Here is a 27,547-nt window from a genome sequence, read left to right on the forward strand (position 1 = left end):
ACCCTGCTCTCTGCCAAGGTGGATACTAACACAGAGACACCCTGCTCACTGCCAAGGTGGATACTAACACAGAGACACCCTGCTCACTGCCAAGGTGGATACTAACACAGAGACACCCTGCTCACTGCCAAGGTGGATACTAACACAGAGACACCCTGCTCTCTGCCAAGGTGGATACTAACACAGAGACACCCTGCTCACTGCCAAGGTGGATACTAACACAGAGACACCCTGCTCACTGCCAAGGTGGATACTAACACAGAGACACCCTGCTCACTGCCAAGGTGGATACTAACACAGAGACACCCTGCTCATTGCCAAGGTGGATACTAACACAGAGACACCCTGCTCACTGCCAAGGTGGATACTAACACAGAGACACCCTGCTCACTGCCAAGGTGGATACTAACACAGAGACACCCTGCTCACTGCCAAGGTGGATACTAACACACAGCCGCGGACAGAGGCTGCCCGACGACGTCATTCCGGCTTTTTAGACAGCTGGTGGATGGAAAAGAAGCTCCACCTCCGCGGCTGACTGACTGACGGAGGAGAGCCTTTCCGGGAATCTGTCCGTCGCGTCAGTCAGTCAGCCGCGGAGGTGGAGCTTATTTTCCTAAAAAGCCGGAATGATGTCGCCGGGCGCCAGCTTCCTCTGTCCGCGGCTGTGAGCGAAGGTCTGCCAAGGTGTTTATACTAACATTATTGATCCACCACAGATACAACCTGATCACGGCCAAGGACGGTGTACCGTTATATTAGGATAATGAGGATTGATAATGATGCATTTAAAAAATCAAAAAAATCTGGATAACATTAACGGGGCTGTATTTTGCGTGTCTTAAGTACCAGGTCTTATTCCCTAACTTGAGTAAACTAAAGACCTGGAGGCGTGGTCAATGCTCTTTGGCCACTCAGAATAGCCAAATGGCATTGATCACGCCTCCAGGTCTTAAGTTTACTCAAGTTAGGTAATAAGACCTGGTACTTAAGACACGCAAAATACAGCCCACGGGGTCCATACAAAGCATATTTGAAAACAAAGTTAACCCATTTAGTCCTGAGTTCACTTTGAAAGAATATATATTCAAAGATTTGCGTAACATTTTTAAGATTTTTCAAAAATAGCTTGTAGAGCTTGTAGATCTGCTATTTTTCAATAGCTAAATTATAACATGATGTTTAAAACACCAAAAGGGGTTCCCTCCCAAAATGGGTTCATCTAAAGTAAGAAAACAATGCGTACTTGAATCATACATTTAGGCCTACATATTTACTTATAGCCACTTGCCTGAATGCCCCAGCGCCCCTGTCAAAAATCACGAAAATCACTTAAATGAAAGAATTATTTTTTTGTATCATTGATTTAACAGCCTTGGACATAATAGATAAGAAATGTCTGCTGTCCTTGAGCATTATAATTGATCCCTTATCTTTAAATTCCAGGAATCTCTGTACCTGTATTAAGATACATACTGAGATACCTGGAATGGAATGTGTGCCTCCATGCGTGCATTTGTGTTTTGTATCTGTAGTATCTTGAATACGGAATACTCCACACAAGGTTACCGTGTCAATATGCGGGTTGTTTATTTCTCACGTATAGGCAATACAGACTTGTCTCATACACACCGCGCCAAGAATATATATCACTTCCTCCCAAGAGGTGGTTGACTGACTAGACTACTGACTGGCCAGTCCTAGTCTGGTACGCTTGTGCCACCTCTTGGCCAGGTCACGTAACAACAGTCTCTGAACATGCCCACAACATAACAGTATCCTTATGTGATCCTGCTAACTTTCGATCCGCTTGACTACACAGTAACTGGTGGGTGTATTCCCTGTACCCAGGGAAGTGCAGCATGGAGTGTGCAGTCGATTAGCTGTCCTCCAGAACACCATTAGTGTGGCGTAACGCTGATCGACCTCCCTGCACTCCACCCCGCGCTTCCCTTCCCTAGCTGCAGGTTCTCAGCCAAGTGTCGGACAAAGTACTACACAAATATCAATACCACAATGTAGAAATACTGGCCTGTATGCAATAGGCATGTAACGTCACATATCGTATATATCGCGATATATCGATATTATATCCTGACGATATGTATCGATTTATTATAATTTTAAATCGATAAAAAGGGAAAAAAAAGAAAAAAAACTTTTTTAGGGGAGGCTAGTGTGTGATATGAAATGTGAGCTGTAATCATATTCCATCATATTCACATGCTTTTGGAGAGAAATGAGACAGACTCCATGCAGTCACTTTCAGTAGTAGAGGACTGCAGAGGGGAGCTGTATGTGTCTGTGTCGTTAATTGATGCTCATTAATACATCAAGGAAGGCAATTATGTTTGCAATGTAGTTAAATAAAAATTGTGAAAAAAGCTTGGGGGGGAAGATGAATCATAAAAAATAAAAAAAATTGGTCATTTGTCTGGAAAAAAATTGTGTTGAAAATATCGTGAAAAATCGTATCGTGAACCTCATATCGTGATACGTATCGTATCGTGAGTTGAGTGTATCGTTACGTGCTTAGTATGCAACATTTACTTGAGTAAAAGTGTGAAAGTCGAATACACACGGTGTGTCACACATATACTTCCTTCACAGGTGTTATACTGATTAAGGCTCTGTTCCAGTTTTAGTGTACAGTGGGTCTCAAACTTTTTTAATTTCAAGGACCTCCATCCATACACACCAGTACGCGGCCATTTGGAACCCACTCAAGGACACTTGATGATAATGTACCCACTGGTGTAGCACAGTGTTTCTACAGTAGTGAGCCGACATGCACTGTAGCAGCAGCAGCCTGACTTACGCCAGGGCTCCACTGGGCGCGTCTGCGTCTCCGTCAGTGTCGGGAATGTTCCCTTTTAATCAATGGAGGGTGGCTCCACTGCCCGCGTTGCGTTGAGTTGTGCTGCGTTCGGTGACTCAAAAATTGCCCCGGTTCGTTTTTTGACGCACGCACGCGTGACGCGACGCGTCCAGTCATGTATAAATATATATAAATATGATTGATTGATTATAAATATGAAGCCCGCGGTGGAGCACCTCTAGCGTGACGTTGACGTTCTCATGACACGAGCAGGACGCGACGGAGACGCCACGCGCCCAGTGGAGCCCTGGCGTCAGTGACTTGTTTGACCAGAATGGAACAGAGCCAGTGTTGTTTTTGGCAGCAAATTTAGATTTGAGTTATAGCCATTAGTCTCTTGAATAGTTTTAATTTAGTTTTAGTCACATTTTAGTCACCTGGAATGTTTTAGTGTTTCAGTCGACTAAATATCATTAGATTTTAGTCGACTAAAAATCTACAGTTGATTTAGTCGACTAAAATGCATTTTAGTCGGGCCGGCTTGATGCCGTCGTAGCCTAATGTTTTTACACTTGCTGAAAATAGCCCACCTACAAGCTCACAACGCAAGCTGCTATTTTCAGCATGCAACCAAGTGTAAAATGACTAACACTGGATCTCTTGTCCACTATAGTCCCTTCCTAACATTTTAGACTAGTTTGTATTTGTTGACGACATTTTCAGTATATATTTTGTCTTAGTTTTAGTCATCATAGCTTCGTTTTTAATTTAGTTTCCATGTCGTTTTCGTCAGTGAGAAAAGGAAGTCGACGAACATTTTTTCCGTCTTAGTTTTAGTCGACAAAATCAACACTGAACAGAGCCTTCATTAGTATCATCGTAGGGAAGGGGCCCAACTTAGTTATTTCCAAAATGGCCGCCGCGATGATAGCCCATATTATATTCAGGTTCATTGGAAACAGCTGTTTTCTGTGCACTTTCACACATTGCACCCCCCCCCCCCCACACACACACAGACGGATGAGCCTGTGGTGTACGAGAGCGCGGACCTTCCCCATGGGGCAGCGTACTCCCTGGACTGCCACCACTCCCACCACGTGCTGGTGGAGGAGGACCCTCGCCGGCCCGGAGGAGCCACCAGCGAGATGAGGGTCAAGCTTCTCAAGCACATCTCCCTGCAGCGCACGGGATACGGAGGTCAGGCACAAAACTCTGACCTGAGATCAGATTCATACGAGGTTTCCACTGGACACACACTGGTCTGATTAACCCATTCTGACCTGAGATCAGATTCTAAAAATGTCAGTCGTTCTTCGATTTAAAAAAAAATAGCAGACCTACAAGCTCGTAGCGCGCCACTCGGTGGCGCGCTATGAGCTTGTAGATCTGCTATTTTTCAATACCTAAAGCACGACATGATGCTATAACACCAAAATGGGTTCTCGTTCAGAATGGGTTAAATAAAAGTCGTCTAAATCCTGACAGTTTTCTGAAAAAACCTATGTTTCTATGTCAGTCGTTCTCAAACATTTTCATGTCAAGGACCCCCCCAAACATATATGTAATTGGCTGCCGACCCCAGTCTGAAAATATGTTGTTCCAGGGATGTTAAAAAGAATATATATATATATATATATTATTGAACCTTTACATTAAATCATAAAAGTGGACCAGTATGCCAAGATTCATATACATGTAAGTCACCCCCCTTGTTTTATGTACGTTTTAAAAACGGCTTCTGTTGATTATCCCGGTCAAAAGCCTGGGATGCATCAATAAAACCAACTAAAACAGGACATAATTATTTTAATATTGCTAAATTCTTTATAAGGTGGGTTTAGTATTCACGTTTGAGAACCTCTGTATTAGACGGACGCACATTTGATACAACTTTTATCTCGGGACCCCAATACATTGTAGGTACCAGTAGCCTACTTTAACCCATTTTGGCCTGACGTTGAAATACAAAAAAAACTGACGTTGAAATACAAAAGTCTTCTAAAATCTAAATCATGACAATTTTCTGAAAAACCTCATGTTTCTATATCAGTGGTTCTCAATATTTCATGTCAAGGACGCCAAAAATTATATGTAATTGGCCGCCGACCCCCATCTTAAAATATATTGTTCCAGGGACCCCCCAAGAAGCAAATATTTGAGTTAAAAACGCTAGAATATATTCAAAGATTTGAGGCACATTTTCATGATTTAAAAAAAGATAGCAGATCTACAAGCTTGTAGATCTGCTATTTTTCAATAGCTAAAGTATAACATAATGCTTACAACACCAAAAGGGGTTCCGGTTCAGAATGCGTTCATTTAACTCTGACAGTGTACCAATGGAACCAAATAGACCCCAAAAGGGTCCATTTGGTTCCTAACTATCCATAATTTACTGTAAGGACTCCTTGGAACGCCCCCCCCCCCCCCCCCCCCTCAAAGAGTGTTGTAATGATTTTGCAGGCCGGAGGGGATAAGGATCTTTCCTTTTCATCTTTGTATGTGTCAGGACAGTGATGTGACCGACATACTTTAGTCCCAGCAGTGCATTTGAGTCCTTTTCTGTGTTTTCTGCAGGCACAGGCAGCTTTGAGATCCCTGTTCTTTGTCTGTTGGTCCACGGAGAACCCAGGATTCTAATGGTGGGTTCCATTCAATGATTGTTGCGACCCAGCCTATAGTATAGAGCACCGAAGTCTGACGTCACTTTCAGTAGAGGGCGCCAATACACAGGTTCATGTATTTTTTAATTTGCATTGTAATCCCCATAGGGCGATTTTAGGTCGCTTCATATAAGAACTGTGTTTGAAAAATAAACCGACCACCCCGGCCTTTCTGTCAGAGGAGTGGCTGTGCGTCGTTAATGATGTCCATTCATATTTGATACAGCCAGTTTCTGGAGAAAATGGAATTAATGTGTAAAAGCCTTGAAACTACAATGCCTACATGAAGGCATTGTCACTGCTAATATACGTCACGGCCAGCTGTCAACACATTGCATTCCTGAGATTCCTTGTTGATGTAAGCTCAGCTGGTGGTGACTCGACTCGAACTAACCACGAAACATTAAATATCAATAAAGTAAAAATATAAATAAACTTAATTAACATTCAGTTTCTGTTGTGCAACGACAGATGCAGCCACCCCGCCTACCCGTAAATGTAGTCTCTGGGTTGTTTGACTCGTTTATAACGCTTATTTTGTTACTCTTTGGGTATATTTGTACATTTCCACCTTCAGTCAATGCTTCATATCCATATGAGTGAAAAGGCCGGGGTGATCGGTTTATTTTTCAAACACAGTTCTTATATGAGGCGATCTAAAATCCCCCTATGGAGATTACAATGCAAATAAAAAGTACATGAACCTGTGCACTGACGCCCTCTACTGACAGTGATGTCAGGACTTCGGTGCTCTATAGGGGTCACTTTAGGTGCAACATAAAAATTCAAATTAATGTCAGATATCTAAATATTGAAAGAAGCAACTTAAAAATTTAGTGTTAAAATGTTAAACTTCCCCTAGAAGTGTTTTGACCCATTTAGATCTGATCTTGCGTTGACACGGGCAGGCAGACGCAACGACGCAGTCTACCATTCATTGTCAATGGAAGATTGTACAAAATTGTGGGATAAAAATGTAGAAAAAAAGAGAAAACGCCTTCTAGATCGTAAAAAAATCGTAAAAAAAAGATAGCAACAGCTAATTTCACTAGCCAATGTTATAAAAAGGGGTTCCCGGTTAGAAAGGTGTAACAACGGATCCAGGTCTAAATGGGTTAAAGTGAAAGTACAGTACTTCAGTAAATGTAGTCTTTATTGACTTTCCACCACTGTGTATACGGTACGTAAATCAAATGTGTCCTTTCCTCAGAGGACGTATAACATGTTGTGTCCTGTGTCTCAGAGCATGTATATAACATGTTGTGTCCTGTGTCTCAGAGCATGTATATAACATGTTGTGTCCTGTGTCTCAGAGCATGTATATAACATGTTGTGTCCTGTGTCTCAGAGCATGTATAACATGTTGTGTCCTGTGTCTCAGAGCATGTATATAACATGTTGTGTCCTGTGTCTCAGAGCATGTATATAACATGTTGTGTCCTGTGTCTCAGAGCATGTATATAACATGTTGTGTCCTGTGTCTCAGAGCATGTATATAACATGTTGTGTCCTGTGTCTTAGAGGACATATAACATGTTGTGTCCTGTGTCTCAGAGCATGTATAACATGTTGTGTCCTGTGTCTCAGAGCATGTATAACATGTTGTGTCCTGTGTCTCAGAGCATGTATAACATGTTGTGTCCTGTGTCTCAGAGGACATATAACATGCTGTGTCCTGTGTCTCAGAGCATGTATATAACATGTTGTGTCCTGTGTCTCAGAGCATGTATAACATGTTGTGTCCCGTGTCTCAGAGCATGTATATAACATGTTGTGTCCTGTGTCTCAGAGCATGTATATAACATGTTGTGTCCTGTGTCTCAGAGCATGTATATAACGTGTTGTGTCCTGTGTCTCAGAGCATGTATAACATGTTGTGTCCCGTGTCTCAGAGCATGTATATAACATGTTGTGTCCTGTGTCTCAGAGCATGTATATAACATGTTGTGTCCTGTGTCTCAGAGCATGTATATAACATGTTGTGTCCTGTGTCTCAGAGCATGTATAACATGTTGTGTCCCGTGTCTCAGAGCATGTATAACATGTTGTGTCCCGTGTCTCAGAGCACGTATAACATGTTGTGTCCCGTGTCTCAGAGCATGTATATAACATGTTGTGTCCTGTGTCTCAGAGCATGTATAACATGTTGTGTCCTGTGTCTCAGAGCATGTATAACATGTTGTGTCCTGTGTCTCAGAGCATGTATATAACATGTTGTGTCCTGTGTCTCAGAGCATGTATATAACATGTTGTGTCCCGTGTCTCAGAGCATGTATAACATGTTGTGTCCCGTGTCTCAGAGCATGTATAACATGTTGTGTCCCGTGTCTCAGAGCACGTATAACATGTTGTGTCCTGTGTCTCAGAGCATGTATATAACATGTTGTGTCCTGTGTCTCAGAGCATGTATAACATGTGTCCCGTGTCTCAGAGCATGTATAACATGTTGTGTCCTGTGTCTCAGAGCACGTATAACATGTTGTGTCCTGTGTCTCAGAGCATGTATAACATGTTGTGTCCTGTGTCTCAGAGGACATATAACATGTTGTGTCCTGTGTCTCAGAGGACATATAACATGTTGTGTCCTGTGTCTCAGAGGACATATAACATGTTGTGTCCTGTGTCTCAGAGCATGTATATAACATGTTGTGTCCCGTGTCTCAGAGCATGTATATAACATGTTGTGTCCTGTGTCTTAGAGGACATATAACATGTTGTGTCCTGTGTCTCAGAGCATGTATAACATGTTGTGTCCCGTGTCTCAGAGGACATATAACATGTTGTGTCCCGTGTCCTAGAGGACATATAACATGTTGTGTCCTGTGTCTCAGAGGACATATAACATGTTGTGTCCTGTGTCTCAGAGCATGTATAACATGTTGTGTCCCGTGTCTCAGAGCATGTATAACATGTTGTGTCCTGTCTCAGAGGACATATAACATGTTGTGTCCTGTGTCTCAGAGGACATATAACATGTTGTGTCCTGTGTCTCAGAGGACATAATATAACATGTTGTGTCCTGTGTCTCAGAGGACATATCACATGTTGTGTCCCGTGTCTCAGAGGACATATCACATGTTGTGTCCCATGTCTCAGAGGACATATCACATGTTGTGTCCCATGTCTCAGCGGATGTATAAGGGCATAGTGAACTCCACTCCCTGGCTGATCCTGGCCCGGTCGGGGGGCATCGCTGACATCCTGGTCACACTGATGAACCAGGGCTGCTGGGAGGCAGACAGCGTTCAGGAACTGCTGCTGGAGACTTTCCCCAGCGCTCACCACACCGCGGACCTCACTAGCTGGGTCAAACTGGTGAGAGAGAGAGAGAGAGAATGAGAGAATAAATATGTACTTTTTTCTTCTCCCTAATTTAGTCATTGCCAATTACTTCCTCACCACACACAGTGTGTGTGTGTTGCAGTGTTGATTTCGTCGACTGAAACTAAGACAAAACGTTGACTACCTTTTTTCACTGAGGAAAACGAAATGTAAGTCATTTTACACTTGGTGGCATGCTGAAAATAGCAGATATACAATAAGGTTGGGCGATATGCCAATTTTTTCAACCGCCAATCGTCTGACCAATATTCGCCGATTGACGATGTATTCGTGTCATAAAAGTAAAGTGAGAACAGCTCACTGCAGGTCGCAAAAAAGCCAGATCTACAAGCTCTCAAGGCGCCGCGTCCTGCCTGTTTTCGCAGCTCCGTTCGCTAGGCGTTGAGAGCTTGTAGATCAGTCTGTTTCTGCAGACTGCAGCGCAGCTGCGCAACGAGGGTAACTTGCTCCCTTCCCTCCCTTCCCTTCCCTCACCGGTCGTCGGAGGCTCGGAGCGGAGCAGCGGAGCCCACAAGCTGCTGCGGCCGGGCTGATCCACACAGGCTCTCAAGGCATCGCGTCCTGCCTGTTTTTGCAGTGCCGTTCGCTACGCGTTGAGAGCTTGTAGATCTGTCTATTTTTGCAGCGCTGGTGTCGGGGTTAGTTCACGTTGTCAATAAAAATAACTTAGATTACAGGCGGAGATGAAGTTCAATCAGTGGGTTGCACCAGTATTGGCTACACGCTAAGCTAACGCTAAGCTAAGCGCTAAGCTAATGAATGATCCCCGTGCCTACCGTATACACACTAGTAGACAGTTTTTTTATTTTCCCCCCCGGCACTCACGGGTGGCGCATTGGGATTGTGATGAGACACGAGACAGCAGTGTGCATTCTGTTGTGACTGTATATTATTAAGCTGCATGGGTCTGGACTCCGGAGCTTAAACAACATGTAGGCTACAGCCTCCCTCGGCTCCCAGCCTTTACTCTGGCTGGCGGCTGCCGTAAGTGCCGTGCCACGGTGCCCGATGCTGGCTGCTGACAGTGCTGAGTGTGGGGACTGTGGGAGCATACCATTATAACGGGACGGATTTCCACCCGGCCGCTGTTACTACTTTGCTGGGTCAAATTGATTCACCTGTTGCTCACACTTTACAGGTTATCTGGGCTAAATCGTCCCGAGAAATCACCTAATAAAAATATTCGGCGATTGGATTCGTATATTCGCGATTGACGATGTATTCGTATCGTCACCCAACCCTAATATACAAGCTCACAACGCTGTGACGCGTTGTGGTGGGCTTGTAGATCTGCTAGGTTCAGCAAGTGTAAAGACAGTCATTACGACGGCAAAATATAAAATACATTTTGGTCGACTAAATCAACTGTAGATTTAGACGACTAAAATCTTATGACATTTAGTCGACTAAAACTAGACTAATACATTCCGGGTGACTAAAATGTGACTAAAACTAAGTGAAAACTATTCACCATGACTAAAACCAAAATCTAAATTTGCTGACAAAAACAACACTGGTGTGTTGTCAGGCTTCGTACACACATATCAGACGAACATGCTCTGTGCTGTCCGTGTTTCACGGCCGCCTCAATGCTTTTCCAATGGAAGTTACGTGCAGGTTTGACCAAACAGTTGTGTGTGATGGGGGGAGGGGGGGGGGGGATCAAACACAAGTGTTTGGTCAAACCACGTACGTGACTTCCATTGGAAAAGCATTGGGGCGGCCATGAAACACAGGCAGAGCACAGCACAGTTGTTCTTTATGTGTGTACGAAGCCTCACTACTGTTGTATCGTACTGTGCAGACACACCTGCCAGTGACTGTAAGGTCACTGGCATGCACCGACAGAAGATATAATTGTTTTTTTTGTTGTTGTTTTTTTTTTCAACCTGCGTTTTCAGATCCAGAAGATCTTGGACAACGGACACCTTCTCACAGTTCACGACCCTGAACAGGAGAGCTCCGAGCTGGACACGGTCATCCTCAAGGCTCTGGTCAAAGGTGCAGTATATGCCAGTGTTGTTTTTGGCAGCACATTTTGATTTTAGTTTAGTCATATATATATAGTCTCTTGAATAGTTTTCATTTAGTTTTAGTCACATTTTAGTCACAATTTACAATTTACAATTTAGGCATTTAGCAGACGCTCTTATTCCAGAGCGACTTACAATAAGCAAAAACAAAAAGCAATGGCAATACAGTCACCTGGAATGTTTTAGTGTTAGTCTAGTTTTAAGTCGACTAAATATCATACGATTTTAGTCGACGATCTACAGACTGTTTTTTTTTCCTCCACTTGCTGAAAATAGCTGATCTACAAGCCCACAACGCGTCGCAGTGCGACGTGTTGTGAGCTTGTAGATCGGCTATTTTTGTGCACTATACAAATAATGTAATTATATGGTTATCATTTTAACATGGATGTATCGACGGTATAGCTCAGTTTACACTCCATGGAACAACGACGGTCGGTGTAGCTTGTTGGCCTGTCCTTGTCAACAAAGCTGCATAAATTATGCATTAATTTGTCATAGCTGTCCAACTTATGTGATGAGAGACGAAGCTGTGACATTTTCAGAAGCTCAGAGATTAAAATTCCGGACGTTGTTCTGTGCGTGCGTGCGTGTGTCAGCCTGTAAAAGCCAAAGCCAGGAAGCCCAGGACTTCCTGGATGAACTGAAGCTGGCGGTGGCGTGGAACAGAGCCGACATCGCAAAGAGTGACATCTTCAACGGAGACGTGGAGTGGAGGGTGAGAGAATATCTAATGATACACATTCAACAACGTAAACGTAAAGCTGATCATCGTGCGACGAATAACGAAAATAGCCAATAGATATCCTGTCAGATCTTTCAGATATATATAATTATATATAACTATAGTTTGGACATTTTCTAGAAATTATCATATACATATATTCAAATTGGCTAATGGGAGGGTGGTCCGGTCGGCCAGCGGGCAGACAGAACCACGGTCACGTCACAATCTGACTCCGAAATAACCATAGACAAACCAGATACATACGCCCATATATAGGCATGTCACTGTGACTCAGACGTAACCAAAACAAACCTGAGATGCGGTTGTTCTAGATCCAACCGCTATGCCTGCAAATATACAGGGGATTTAGTCCAGGGGCCAATACTGATATTTTCACGAATTGGTACCATTTTGGTGGCCGTACATTGTTGGTATCTTTGTGTTCCTACATGTCTCTAGTTTATATTTTTGTATGATAACCCTTCCAATTCAGTAGCTTAATGCCAGTTATCACTCTTTAAACAAACCTACCCCATATGAAACTGTGATGTGTGTATATCCTTTATATGACTTCTAGACAATACATTTTGGTAACCAGTGGTCTTATAAAGAGTTGATCCTAAGGTCATTTTCTCAGTAGAATCCATTTCTGCACAACTTTTTTCTATTGTGCATTTTATTTGATAATTTGCATATTTGAACATATTAGTGGAAATAACTGCACGACCGTCAAATTAAAGTTGAATATGTTCAAAAAGTATAACGCATATGTGGAAACATTAGATGTATTTCGGTGGCATTCTGCCAACGTACACAAGAAATATGGTGCCGATCGGCCCAACGTACACAAGAAATATGGTGCCGATCGGCCCAACGTACACAAGAAGTCTGGTGCCGATCGGCCCAACGGTTTTCGAGTTAGTGGCCATAGCAAATATACATAATTTAGTAGGGCTGTTTAGAGGCTCCAAAAGCACCCGGGTGGCATGTTTTCATAAAATGTCTAGTTATGATTTATTCTTGTTGCCCCAACTAATATTCCATGGGGGTTCGTTTGAACCCTTTCTTACCCCCAATATGAACAAATTGCCATAACCGTTGAAGTAAACAACATACAATGACAAATGACCACATTTTTCTATATGATTCGGACCCAAGGAATTCATTAAAGTGGTTATTATTCAGATTCAAGCACATCTTGACTCTATTTCAGGACAGAAACAGCCAAAAACATCCAGAAAACGTTTAGTAGAGGCCCCATGGGGTCCACGCGCATCCCCCTTAATATTATTTTTCTAGTTTGGATTTGTGGCAACCATAGGACCTCCAATATACAGATTTTGATGATACCAGGGAAAACAAATGGTCCAAAGTGTGTTGTTTTCCCCTTATTTTTTTGTCAATGTTTTATTACCCCTATGAGACCTGTGTAATTGCTGGCTGAAACACCGGTGTGGCGGTGAGACTGGTGTGCTCAATATAGACCAAAGATAGAGATACCATTTGATTCTAGACCACCTCAGGTTTCCAATGGGACCAACCTTCTCATCTCAACATATTTATTAAGCACATTTAAAATGACCAGGTCACCCAATGTGCTGCAGGTTCAAAATAGAAACAAAAACAAAACATTAGCATCTGTAAAGGAATATCCTGGACTGCCAGGACTGCAGCTGTCGCTAAAGACCACACAGAAGGAAATAGTCTTTAATACAGATTGACAAATATCCATTGACTGGGCAGCTCTGATGTGTATTGTGTAGGGAGCTAGGCATGAGATATTTCACAGCCTGGGTCAGCTTTTGTACCCAAAAACATTACGTCATCTTGTCCCCACACGTCTCATATTTGCCATCAACAATGAAAAGAGAAATTAGGTCAAATGTCCGCCAAATATGACGAAATGTCTGCAACAAACATTAAATGCCATCGACAATGAAGGGAAAATGTACGCCATCTTGTCCCCACACGTCTCATATTTTCCATCGACAATGAAAGGAGAAATTGGGTCAAATGTCCACAAAACAAACATTAAATTCCATTGACAATGAAGGGAAAGTTTACGTCATCTTGTCCCCACACATCCCATATTTGCCATCGACAATGAAAGGAGAAATTAGGTCAAATGTCCACCAAATATGACGTAAAGTTGTGCAACAGGCATTCTGATTGGCTAGTATGATTCATGATGATGTACGATGATAAGAGCGCCCCCTCACTTCACACAGGTGAAGAAACAGGACCGCTGGCCAACAACCAACTCTAAATAACAATACTGGCTCTCTTCTCATCTTTGCATTGACATTGTAATAATGATTCTGATTCTGCATCCTTAAAACATTACAGGGGTACTGTTAAGGGTGACATAACAATTACATAATCAACATGTCATCATTACGTCATCTCCTTGTCTATATTAACTACTGCAGGGAGCATTTCCTTTCTGCATTGTAATTTGTGCAGAAATGGGCAGATGGATCTTTCGAGTTTGGCAGTTTAGTAGAAGAAAATCCCGGGCCATCCTTCTAAGTGCTTTATTTGGGACCATCCTTCTGAGTGCTTTCCTGCTTTACGAGTTGGTGCCACATCACAGAGTACCACGAGAATACTCTCCCCTGCCGTACTCTCCGCCGATAATGGCTGAGGAGTCCCTGCCATACTCTCCGCCAATGATGGCTGAGGAGTACCGGCCGGTCTGCTCGGCTCTCATCCGCGGAGAGCTTGTGGGCAAGAAAGACGAGATTGCTCAACTTCTACGACCTCAGGAAAGGCTATCGGAGGAGTTTTATCGTAGCACGACAAAGGACTGCCAAGCATACAAGGTCATGAGAGGCTTCATCGCAGCGCCACTCAGCGCAGAAGAGCGAGACTTCCCCATCGCCTACTCCATGTCGATTCACGGCGACGTCGAGATGTTTGAGCGGCTCCTGCGTGCCGTGTACCACCCGCAAAATGTCTATTGTGTGCATCTGGACAAGAAGTCGGCGGAGGGGTTCCAGGAAGCTGTGATGGCGATCGTGTCCTGTTTCCCCAACGTGTTCGTCGCCAGCAAACTAGAAAGAGTGTCCTGGGGAACCTGGTCCATGACGCAGGCCCATTTAAACTGCATGGACGACCTGCTGAAGTCACCCGTCGAGTGGAAGTACCTGCTCAACACGTGCGGCGTGGACCTCCCCATCAAGACTAACGCGGAAATGGTCCGGACGCTGAAGGTGCTCAACGGGCAGAACAGTTTGGAGTCCGAGGACGTGCCGGACGCCAAGAAGGTCCGCTGGCAGTACCATCACGAAGTCAATAATGACAATGATTACATCAATACCGTCACCAGAACGGGAATCAGGAAGACACCCCCACCAATCCCTATGTTCTCAGGCAGCAATTACTTTGTGGTCACCAGAGAATTTGTGAAACACGTGCTGGAGAACAAAGAGGCTCAGAACTTCATGGAGTGGAGCAAGGACACGCTGGCCCCCGAAGAACACTTTTGGGCCAGTCTGAACAGGCTGAGCTCCGTGCCCGGGTCGGAGCCGGCCCACAGCAAGTACCACCGTTCTGACATGACCGCCATCGCTCGCCTGCAGCACTGGGGCTGTCATGAGGGTGATGTACCCGCCCCGTATCCTCCATGCAAGTCGACACTTAGAAGAGACGTGTGTGTGTGTACGGGAGCGGCGACCTCCGCTGGTTGTTTCAACCCCGGCACCACCAGCTCATGGCGAACAAGTTTGATCCACAGGTGGACGACACTGCCATTAGATGTGTCGAGGCAATTATCCGTTTCAAAGCGTTGAATGCAGTGGTGGCCCCTCCATAGGGGGCGCTGGTTCCCCCTATGGTTTAATTCACTTGCATAATGGAACAAGACAAGGAAAAAGAAAAGAAAAGCTGGTATGATAAGAACTTAAGAAGGCTTGGTTGACCGCATGCAGTCACTCCAAAGCATTATTTTGCTTTCCCTGTCTCCTGTTTCAGACAGCAGGATCAGATCCAGCATGGATCAAGACTGGAGTGAATGATTTAAGGAACTTTCCAAATAAAGCAGAAAAACATGAGCAAACCTCAAGCCACATGGAAAATACAGTGAAATTGACATTGTAATAATGATAGTGCAAAATCTCTCTTGGAAGAGCCACCCATCGACTTCTCTAATAGATAGATAGATCTTTGTTTGTCATTGCTTGCATGAAACAAGGAAATTCAGTTTAGAGCTTCACCACTGGCAATAAATAACCATACTGTACAATAACCCAAGTGCAATAGTGCTGGTGCAATGTAACAGTGCAAGACCAAGTCCATTTTCAGTACCCTTTTAATACTATAGAGGGGGCTCGGCGATGGGGGGGGCGGGGGGCAGGTTGTTCATTCAGCAGCCTGACAGCCTGTGGGTAAAGGCTGTTGGACAGTCTGTTGGTTCTGAAAACATGCCACTTGGGTGCTGTTGGAACCTCTAAACTGCCCTACCTATAACTACCAAATGATGTATACATTTGCTATGGCCGCTAATTCGAAAACCGTTGGGCCGATCGGCACCAGATTTATTGTGTACATTGCCAGAATGCCACCGAAATATATACTATTTGTTTCCACGTATATGTTATACTTTTTGACCATATTCAATTTGATTGATCGTGCAATTATTTCCACTAATATGTTCAAATAAGCAAATTATCTAATTAAATATGTACAATAGAAAAAAGTTGTTAGCAGAAATGGATTCTACTGAGAAAATGACCGTAGGATCAACTCTTTATAAGACCACTGGTTACCAAAATGTATCGTCTAGAAGTCATATAAAGGATATACACACATCACAGTTTGGGGTAGGTTTGTTTAAAGAGTGATAACTGGCATTAAGCTACTGTATTGGAAGGGTTATCATACAAAAATATAAACTAGAGACATGTAGGAAGTTAGGAACACAAAGATACCAAAAATGTACGGCCACCAAAATGGTACTAAAATCTCGCCTGGCCCCTGGACTAATTGGGCAGTGTTGTTTTAGTCATAGTCTCTTGAATAGCTTCCATTTAGTTTTAGTCACATTTTAGTCACCTGGTGTTAGTGTTAGTCTTAGTGATAGTCTAGTTTTAGTCGACTAAACATCATAAGATTTTAGTCTACAAAATCTACAGTTCATTTAGCCGACTACAATGTGTTTCGGCAGGCCTTGATGCCGTCGTAGCACGACGCATTGTGAGCTTGTAGATCAGCTATTTTCAGCATGCAACCAATTGTAAAATGACTTATACTGGATCTCTTGTCCACTAGTCCCTTCCTAACAGTCTAGTTTTTATCTGAAATTGTCAATATATTTAGTCATCATAGCTTAGTTTTCATTTAGTTTTCGTCAGTGAAAAAAGGTAGTCGATGAACAATTTTCATCTTCGTTTTAGTCGACGGAATCAACACTGGTATTGGGCATACGGGACACAGGTTGACAGACACATACAGTACAGAGACTGGGTCAAATTTGGCACATACCAGTTAATGGCCAAATATAGGCGATGTAGAAAAAGGAGGCTGTCAATGCCTAGTGGGTCAGTTTTGGCACATGCCAAGGTAGGACTGGAAGTACTTTGGCGCCATCAAGTGGTTTGGAGAATATATTACATTAATTTGAAAAAGCAGGAAGTGGAGATGACAGCACAATAGCACATGGCTCTAGGCTGCCAGTGTTAGACTTACTGCCCAAATCTGAGATTAGTTGTGCTAAAATAAAAATACACACCAGCTGTGGCGTAAGCCTATTGGTTGATGTCATGATTAATGCTCAATTAAAGATACAGCTTGACACAGCTGTTATTCATGTCAATCACATCATACTATCCAGTGAATAAACCAAGAGTGCGGACAGTAAAAAGCGCCTCCGCAGTCATTCATTTAAATAAGGTTATACACCTCACATGGTGTCAGAATAAAATCGGAATTAGTCGGGACATTGAATTGTCGAGGATATTAATCCAGAATGGCCAAGTTTCCATCGCCGGTGCAGTTTGATTTCGCCAAACCAGAAGACTGGCCGGATTGGAAGCAACGTTTCGCCCGGTACAGGATCGCAACGAGGCTTGTTAAGGAGCCGCCTGAGGTCCAAGTGTGCTCGCTGATCTACACGATGGGACCGGAGGCTGAACAAGTTTATAAATCGTTCGGTTTGGTTGACGAGGACGACGAGCAAGGATACAACGAGGCCAACGACTATGATCGAGTGATGGGACTGTTTGACACGCACTTTGTGCCGAAGCGCAATGTCATTTTCGAACGTGCCCGGTTTCATTCACGCACGCAGGAGCAGGGTGAGTCAATTGAGCAGTACATAAGACGTCTGTATGAATTTGCCGCTCACTGTGAGTTCTCTGATAAAGAGGAGGAGATACGTGACAGGCTTGTCATAGGCATTAAAGATAAAGATCTTTCATTGAAACTGCAGATGACCAGTGATCTAACTCTGAAAAAAGCAGTTGATATGGCCAGACATTCTGAATTAGTGAAACTCCAGAATAATGAGACTGCTGCAACAGGGCATGTTGACGAAATGAAACGAAGACCATTTAAAAACAAATGGAAAAATAAAAACACTGTAGCCACGTCTGAACGTAGGGACAGTGAGAGGAGTTGTGGCAGGTGCGGACGCACACACAACAAGGATAACTGCCCAGCTAAGGGTAAAGAATGCAATAAATGCCACAAAATTGGCCATTTTGCGACTAAGTGCAGAACCAAACAAGTTCAAGAAGTGACAGAGGATGTTGACAGTATATTTCTGGGTTCAATAACTGTAACACCTGCTGGAAATGGAGAGAGGGTAGATGAAGTCATCACAGATACAGAACCGCCCTGGCGTACTACACTAGTGATATGCAGGACTGCAGTCAACTTTAAGATTGATTCTGGGGCCGACACCACAATTCTGAATGAGGCTACATATAACCGTCTCCGTGTGAAACCAAATCTCAAACATGTGGCTACTAAACGTGACAGTCCAGGAGGAAGAGTGGGCCACAAGGGACAGTTCATGGCCAAGATCCAAGTGCAGAAGGGCAGAAAGATACAAGATTGCCATTTCAGGGTGATAGTTGCAAAATCTACGTGTGACAATTTGTTGAGTAGATCAGTTGCAAGTCACCTGGGCCTGATCCAACACGTTGGAGAGGTGAGCGTGTATGGGGAATTAGGACTACTTAAAAGTGAGCCCGTGAAAATAGTCCTCAAAGAAAACGCTCAGCCATATAGTGTCGCAGCGCCTCGCCGCATCCCTATTCCACTCCTGCCAAAAGTTGAAGCCGAGCTGAAAAGAATGGAGGAGAACGGCATAATAGAGAGTGTGACTGAGCCCACAGAATGGGTAGCACCCATGGTGCCTGTTATCAAGCCGTCAGGGAAAATAAGGATCTGTGTAGATCTTACTAAATTAAACAAAAGTGTGAAAAGAGAAAAATACACACTGCCTACCATCGACAGCATACTGCATAAACTAGCAGGAAGCTCGGTGTACTCAACGCTGGATGCAGCAAGTGGGTTTTGGCAGATAGCTCTGGATGAGGAAAGTTGCAAACTGACTACATTCATAACACCAAAAGGACGCTACTGTTTTAAACGACTCCCATTTGGGATCACGTCGGCGCCGGAGATATTCCAAAGAAAAATGCAAGAACTGCTGCACGACCACGATGGTACAGTCATCTTTATGGATGACGTGTTGGTTTTTGGAGCTACGATGGACGAGCATGACCGCCGTCTGAACATGGTGACCATCCAGAAATCTGGCTTGAAGCTCAACCGTGAGAAATGTAAACTCAGACAGAGCTCTCTACGCTTTCTGGGCCATGTTATCAGCAGGGATGGCATCGCTCCGTGCCCAGAGAGAGTGTCTGCGATCTCCAACCTGGAAACTCCCCAAACCGTGTCCGAGTTAAAAAGAGTGCTCGGGATGGTAAACTATGTGGGGAGGTACTTGCCTCGCCTATCTCACACACTTCAACCCATGTATGAGCTGTTAAAGAATAGCGTGGCATGGGTGTGGGGCCCACAACAAGAGGAGGCCTTTGAGAAGGTGAAGACGCTGGTCTGCTCAGCGCCTGTACTCCAGTACTATGACCCGAAACTGCCCACGGTGGTAGCCGCTGACGCATCTAGTTATGGTCTAGGAGGAGTGCTGATGCAGGAACATGAAGGCACACTAAAGCCTGTGGCCTATTGCTCCCGTACACTGATGGATGCGGAAAAGAATTACGCTCAGATCGAAAAAGAGTGTCTTGCTAGTGTATGGGCTTCAGAGAAGTTATATCTGTATCTATGTGGTCTGGAGAGCTACAGGCTGATGACAGACCATAAACCACTGGTGACCCTTATTAATCACAGAGACCTGGATAAGACCCCCTTGCGCTGCCAGCGACTTCTTATCCGTCTCATGAAGTTCAGCCCAGTTGCCGAGTACATCCCTGGTAAAGACCTGATTGTGCCCGACATGCTCTCCAGGCATCCTCAGTCCAAGGAGGATGACACTGGGCTGTCTGAAGATGTCCAAGCCTATGTGGACGCCATCGAGGAGCATGAGCGACACAAGACCATGTTGGAAAGACTAAAGACAGAGACAGAGACGGATGAGTCCCTGCAGCTTGTCAAAGGCTACATCAGGACAGGCTGGCCACGATACGAGAAGGATGTGGCCAGGCCAGCTTTGGACTATTTCAGGGAGAGGGGTAGCTTAAGCGAACAAAATGGGTTGCTAAGAAGAGGAAACCAGATTGTGATTCCACAGACATTACAGGCAGAGATGCTGGAGAGAATCCATCATGGTCACCAGGGCTTAAACAAATGTAGAGAAAGATACAGAGACGCCATCTGGTGGCCGAAGATCGGCCAAGGAGTAAAGGAAAAGGTGTTGTCCTGTTCTCACTGCAATGAGCACAAACCTAGCCAGCACAGAGAACCACTCATCACAACACCGTTACCAGAGCTACCATGGCAGAAGCTTGCTATGGATTTGTGTGAGTTCAAAGGGAAGAACTATCTGGTAGTTATAGACTACTATTCAAGATGGCTAGAGATACTGAGTCTCACCAGAACAACCAGTGAAGCTGTGATAAACAAGCTGATGAGCATATTCACACGCTTTGGGATAGTGGAGGAGCTGGTGACTGATAACGCCCCCACATTCAGCTCACAACAGTTCAAGGACTGGACATCAAAGTACGACATCAAACATACAACATCGAGTCCTTACTATCCGCAAGCAAATGGAATGGCTGAGCGAGCCGTCCAGACAGCCAAAAGTATCCTGAAGCAACCAGACCCTCAGCTTGCTCTATTGATTTACAGAGATACGGCTACTGAACCAACAAAGGAGAGTCCTGCAAGACTCCTGATGGGACGGAGATTGAGAACAACAGTTCCCAAGCTCAACCACCAACTGAAGCCAGCGTGGCCTAATTTGTTTGTTGTAAGGCAGAACGACGCCAAGGCCAAGCAGGCATATGAAAGCACCTACAACAGGAAGCATTCAGCAAAGCCACTTCCCGCCTTAGGTGTAGGGGACAGGGTGCGACTTAAGACTGACACTGAGAAAGAGTGGAGAGGAACTGGAGTCATCCAGTCTGCATGTCCAACACCACGTTCGTTTGTAGTGATGACACCACAAGGGAAAATCACCAGGCGGAACCGTAGACACCTGCAGATCGTCAACAAGGAACACCAGGAGACTCAACCAGAGATAACCTCCACGACACCGGACCGCGGTGTCATTGCTCACGAGACCCCAAGACCTGCTCGTGCTGATACAGGGACTGCAGAGGTGACACCGCCATCACCGCCGCCACCGCCGGAGGTTGTGACGACGCGTTCAGGACGTGTGGTGAAGCCTGCTGCCAGGTTGACATATTAGCCTAGGGACCTGGAATGTGGATCTACATAGGGCAGAATAATCCCTAAAATCCCATTCCATCAGGGTGTGGCAGTCTACCCACTACCCTGTAGATTAGTGCATGTGTGCATGTTGTTTTGACATTTTATATTTTGATATTACTGTAAACGTAAGGCTAAGAGAAAAAAAGAAAAAAGATTGTGTTGTTTGCCAAAGCAAAAGAACAGTAGTAAAAGTTAAGTTAGTTATTTGATTGATAGATTGTTTGATTTATTGGATTAATGACATACTGTGTTTTGAGTATTGCCCGTAACTTAAAGGGGAGATGTGGCGTAAGCCTATTGGTTGATGTCATGATTAATGCTCAATTAAAGATACAGCTTGACACAGCTGTTATTCATGTCAATCACATCATACTATCGAGTGAATAAACCAAGAGTGCGGACAGTAAAAAGCGCCTCCGCAGTCATTCATTTAAATAAGGTTATACACCTCACACCAGCTAACTCGATGACTCAACTATAGAAATATTGAAGTAGATTACATTTGACCTTACTTTTGTCTGATATATTTGGCAATGTCTGTTTGGGACAAATTTGACCCATCAGGCACTTGGATATGACATCACATCATAGAGATAGTAGTAACTGTAATAGTGGAATAGTGTAATAAGTCTAATTTTGTAATAGTGTAATAGTGTAATAAGTGTAATAAATGCAATAGTGTAATACATGTAATGGTGTAATAGTGTAATAGTATAATAAACACAATAAGTGTAATATGTGTAATAAGTGTAATAGTGTAATAGTGTAATTAGTATAATAGTGTAATAACCCTAATAGTCTAATGTGCCAAATTTGGCACATACCTATATCTAGATATTGTTTGTGTTAAATGCAAATTGAGTATCTCAACTTAATATAGTATCTGATTGATGGCAGAAACACAAATAAAGTATATATTTTTCATCATTAGAAATTAATTCCGTCCATGAGGGGTTAATGAATTTATTAATCTAACCCTGAAAATAAATGCTAATGAAAAACAAAAAAATCAAGTGTGCAAGATAATTGATTAATCTTACCCTGATAATAAATGTGACCAGATTTGACTGAGAGCCTGCCATCGCGCAACCTCCAGAGGAGAACAACTAAAAGATTTATCCTAAATGAGTTAATATCACAGGCAGACTCTTCACATACTAGAGCATGTCTGAAATAAGTGTCAGAGCTGAAATCGACATGTAAATATGAAATAAATGCTTAAACATGTAGCTATAGGTGTAATGTTAGAGTCCACAGAAGACATGCAAATATGAAATAAATGCTTAAACATGTAGCTGGATGTAATGTTAGAGTCCACAGAAGAGTCCACCTTTCAAGCCTGTTTTCTCGAAAATTAAAAAAAAATCCAATGGCAGTCCCTCAGTCAAATTTGGCCACAAATGCTGATAAAAACCAAAAATCAAGTGTGCAAGAGAAGAAAGCATTCTATGGGTTCAGATGTGTGTGTGCTCTCTCTCTCTCTCTCTCTCTCTGTCTCTCTGCAAGGCGTGTGACCTGGAGGAGGTGATGATGGACGCCCTGGTCAACGACAAGCCCGACTTTGTGCGCCTGTTCGTGGACAACGGCGTGAACCTCGGCGAGTTCCTCACCTACGGACGCCTGCAGGAGCTCTACTGGTCCGTGTCGGAGAAGAGCCTGCTCCACAGCCTGCTCCTCAAGAAGGACCAGGAGAAGCAGCAGCTCCTGCCGGGCACCGCCCGCTCCCTGCCCGGCGGGCCCCTCATGGGTCGTCTGCACCACCACCAGCACCAGCGCCACCCCGGGGGCCACCATGGGGGGGAGCAGGGGGGCCACGCGGACCACCGCAAGCCCCCCCCCCGTTTCACCCTGCACGAGGTCGCCAAGGTGCTGAAGGACTTCCTCCACGACTCCTGCAAAGGATTCTACCAGAAGACCCCCACGGTGAGACTAGTGTTGTTTTCGTCGAGAAAAAATGTTCGTCGACTACCTTTTTTTCCACTGACGAAAACTAAATGGAAACTAAATAAAAACTAAGCTGTGGTGACTAAAACTAAGACTAAATGTATTGACAATTTCGTCAACAGATACAAACTAGACTAGGAAGGGACTATAGTGGACAAGAGATCCAGTATGTCATTTTACACTTGGTTGCATGCTGAAAATAGCAGATCTACAAGCTCACAGCGCGTCGCACTGCGACACGTTGTGGGCTTGTAGATCGGCTATTGTCAGCAAGTGTAAAATCAGTCATTACGACAGCATCAAGGTCCGCCAAAATAAATTGTAGTTGACTAAATCAACTGTAGATTTAGTCGACTAAAATCTTATGACATTTAGTCGACTAAAACACAGGTGACTAAAATGTGACTAAAACTAAATGAAAACTATTCAAGAGACTACGACTAAAACTACTGTTAGAGCCATTTTCTATTCATGATGATTTGCATTTAATCTGCTATCTATTGCCTGCTATATGTATTGTTTATTTTGTGGTCATTTAAATTATTATAATTACGCTATGAATTTGATGATGGACTGAATGGAGGTTTCCCCTCCCCTTTTGTAAAATGATTTGTAGGTGCTAAGCACCTGATGACAGACAGGTGACTCCCTGCTGGGAGAGAATGTGACACAGACGGGGAAGCTCACAGTTTGTTGACCGCGCAGGCTCTTTATTGTTTTACTAGATATGCTGAAAGTATACGTTTATTTGTGACGGAGAAATAAATATGTTTGTGATGAACTACAACTTTCGGATCTCCGTGAGTGATTGAGTATATAGACAAGAAGAGACGCGAGTGTTATCAAACAATAGACTGCAACACCAACCCGACAAAACAGTGGCCTTTTGTTTGTTAAATGGTAAATGGTGCATTTATATAGCACCTTTATCCAAGGCGCTTTACAGAGATTGTGCATTACATTCACCCATTCACACACACATTCATACACTGATGGCAGCGGAAACCATGCAAGGCACCAACTAGCACATCGGGAGCAATTAGGGGTTCAGTGTCTTGCTCAAGGACACTTCGACAGTAACTCTGGGGGAGCCCGGGTTTGAACTTTGCCATCCAGGCACTCTAACCCTGAGCCACCGCCGCCCCAGTTTAGTAAGAAAGGCCACGATAACTACAATCAAAATGTTCTGCCAAAAACAACACTGGTGAGATATGTATAGACCCACAGTGCTGGAAAGTAACTTAAGTACTGTACTTAAATACAATTTAGAGTTATTTGTACTTTACCCTCGTGTTTACAATTTCCAGTACTTTTACTTCTACTCCACTACACCTCAGAGACAAATATTGTACTTTTACTTCATTCACTACATTTATTTTACTTTAGTTAATTTGTAGACTTTGATTATTTTTACAAAACATACAGTGACCACTTCAGCGCTATATATACTGTACATTTCGGCCACATTTGCAAATAGCAGAACCACAAGCTCACACTTGTGAGCTTGTAGATCTGCCATTTTAAAAATATTTGTAGACATTTTAAAACTTGAAATGAATAATGAGTACTGTTAGTACTCTAAGTACCTTTTGATGCTTTTTACTTTTTACTTTTGTACATTTACTCAAGTAGGCTACATTTCTATTTCTATATTACAGTTTTTACTTAAAAATTTTTTTTGAGTACTTTTTCCACCACTGCAAACGGAGCAGCAAAACATAAATGAAAGTATAAAAAGTCTATAATCATAGCTTGTGTGTGTGTGTGTGTGTGTGTGTGTGTGTGTGTGTGTGTGTGTGTGTGTGTGTGTGTGTGTGTGTGTGTGTGTGTTTGTGTGTGTGTGTGTGTGTGCACGCCTTTATTTTAACTGCCAACTGATGGATGATACACAAAGAATCAGTAAAAAATGTGAAGGAGGCCTAAAAACGCTCCAGGGGGTTGAGAAAGTAGCTTTCTCTGGGAATGTTTGTACATCAATGTGGAATATGCACATCTATTACAAATACAATATTAATAGACATGCCATACAGATGAGAAAAAAAGAAACTGCAATAAAAGTCATAGGCACAAAAACTGAACCTCGAATGAACCCAGATTAAGTAAGCATAAGGAAAGCATTGTGATCGAGAGAAGAGATCGTCAGATCTTTGTTGAATTGGCAACACAGCAGTTAAGAAGAGTTACAGGTACTCCGTACCATTTTAGAGTAATGCACGTATACTGTCATTATAGTACGGCAACACAAAGGTACGACAAACAACAAGCACTGTCCAATGTAGTGGCGCATATTACGGAGCCACATCACGATGAAATATCCATATAATGTTGTATAATACTGTCTGTGTACGACAAACCTTCACTGACTGAGTTTCTGCACGTGAGCTCTGAATGTCTTGATATTGGTTGGTCTAGTGCCCCAATCCAAGAAGGGCCTATAGTGATCAAGTGTAAAGGTTTGCTATGAAATTGTAAAGGCTATTGAATTGGACCGTGGGGGTACCATTGTATAGATTTGGCTGTCATTGTGTTTTTAACAATCTATAGAAATGACAAACCTACTATATAATATGGCAACACAAAGGTAAGACAACAACAAGCATGCTGTCAATGTAGAACAACAAGAAAAATAACCTGTCCATTACAATCAGTGCAATGCCAATCAAATATAGAGTCCATTACAATCCGTTCAATGGTTAAGAATAGCAGCATTAAGACAGTGTACATTGGTCCTATAGAACAGTTGAGGTGCTTGAAAGGTGTGCAAGAAGGTTCCTATATACTCATAAAGTTATAAACATCTATTTTACAAGTATCTGTGTGTGTCTGTATATGCCAGTGTCCAATTGGCACTGCACCACAACATTCAGATGACAGCAACAACACTTATTTTTTTATATATAATCCCAAATTAAACAAATATGTCGGGTTGGAAAGAAACCTCATTCGTACAAAAACTGTACATTTTCTGGAATCTACAGTAATTCTATTTTTGCATTTGAATCCTGAAAAGTAATTGTTTTCCACCCGTGTGTGTGTGTGTCTGTAAAAACCTGAAGGGGCCTGCTGTTAGGGGAACATTAGGATTATCATTGGCAGTACATTGATTCCATATGCTGTTGCCTTGCCGCAGTGTCCTTGGCACTGCTTAAGTAAGTAAGTAAGCAAGTACATTTTATTTATTTAGCACTTCTCACAGAGAAAACTCACAAAGTGCTTTACATGCAGAAATTTAAAACAAAGACAGGCAAAATACAATAGAATAGTAGTAAACACGACATTTAGGTGACAACAAAAAGATACACGATAATCTCAATGGTGCAAGAAAGGCTTTTCACTCACACCTTCACATCTAGCATACAACATTGTTGCATGGTAGATGTAAACAAAGGGTAAGTGTCATGGCCGCCCCCATTTCATTTTCAATGGGAGTCACATGGTTTGACACAACATTTACGTTGTACGCCTTTCGGCTGTGTTTTGACTGCCCCCCTCCCCCTCATAGTCATACAACAAAAATGTTGTGTCAAACCATGTGACTCCCATTGGAAATGAATTGCGAGCTTGCATCGGTAAACAAGTCTCATGCATCACATCATGCACAAATGGAAGGAACATAGCGCAGAAGCCTTCCAAAATGCTATTAGACGAAAACAAGTCCAATCACAACTGGACCAGTTCCTAGAAAAAACCTTTGAAGAAAACAGTGAAAGTGTAAACAGGGCAGTAGAAGGCCTCAATTATATATTCGAACTTACAGCCTCACTAGCAAACCTAAAAATATCAAACAAGAAAGCCAGAAAAAATGTTGAGAATGACAAATGGTACGATAATGACTGCAAGAATCTCAGGAAAAAATTAAGGAAACTATCAAACCAAAAACACAGAGACCCAGACAACCACAACACATGTCTCCAATATGGGGAAACACTGAAACAATACAAGAACACAGTAAGAGAAAAAAGAGATCAACACGTTAGAAACCAACTGCAAGATATTGAGGATTCCATAGAGACAAACAGCTTCTGGGAAAACTGGAACAGACTTAATAAGCTAAAACAGGACGAATTAACCATCCAAAATGGAGATATATGGGTAAACCATTTTTCTAGCCTCTTTG

At 43.2% G+C, this 27,547-nt stretch overlaps 1 protein-coding gene and 1 pseudogene across 2 annotated transcripts in view; both read left to right on the forward strand.

The window, feature by feature from the left end:
* trpm5 (transient receptor potential cation channel, subfamily M, member 5) overlaps positions 1–27,547 on the forward strand; it is a 94,589-nt gene that overhangs the window by 8,842 nt on the left and 58,200 nt on the right. Inside the window, exons 6-11 of the mRNA XM_083759894.1 lie at positions 3,835–4,015; positions 5,396–5,460; positions 8,611–8,796; positions 10,725–10,824; positions 11,456–11,574; positions 22,993–23,418. Of these exons, the coding sequence (XP_083616020.1) occupies positions 3,835–4,015; positions 5,396–5,460; positions 8,611–8,796; positions 10,725–10,824; positions 11,456–11,574; positions 22,993–23,418 (1,077 nt within the window). The remainder of the gene's footprint in view (positions 1–3,834; positions 4,016–5,395; positions 5,461–8,610; positions 8,797–10,724; positions 10,825–11,455; positions 11,575–22,992; positions 23,419–27,547) is intronic.
* LOC310876907 (beta-1,3-galactosyl-O-glycosyl-glycoprotein beta-1,6-N-acetylglucosaminyltransferase 3-like) lies at positions 14,220–15,397 on the forward strand (annotated as a pseudogene). Its single transcript has one exon. The product of its transcript is annotated as a beta-1,3-galactosyl-O-glycosyl-glycoprotein beta-1,6-N-acetylglucosaminyltransferase 3-like (transcript).

Source organism: Protomyctophum parallelum (assembly GCF_964188405.1).
Source record: "Protomyctophum parallelum genome assembly, chromosome: 2".
In the NCBI taxonomy this organism is placed as follows: domain Eukaryota; kingdom Metazoa; phylum Chordata; class Actinopteri; order Myctophiformes; family Myctophidae; genus Protomyctophum; species Protomyctophum parallelum.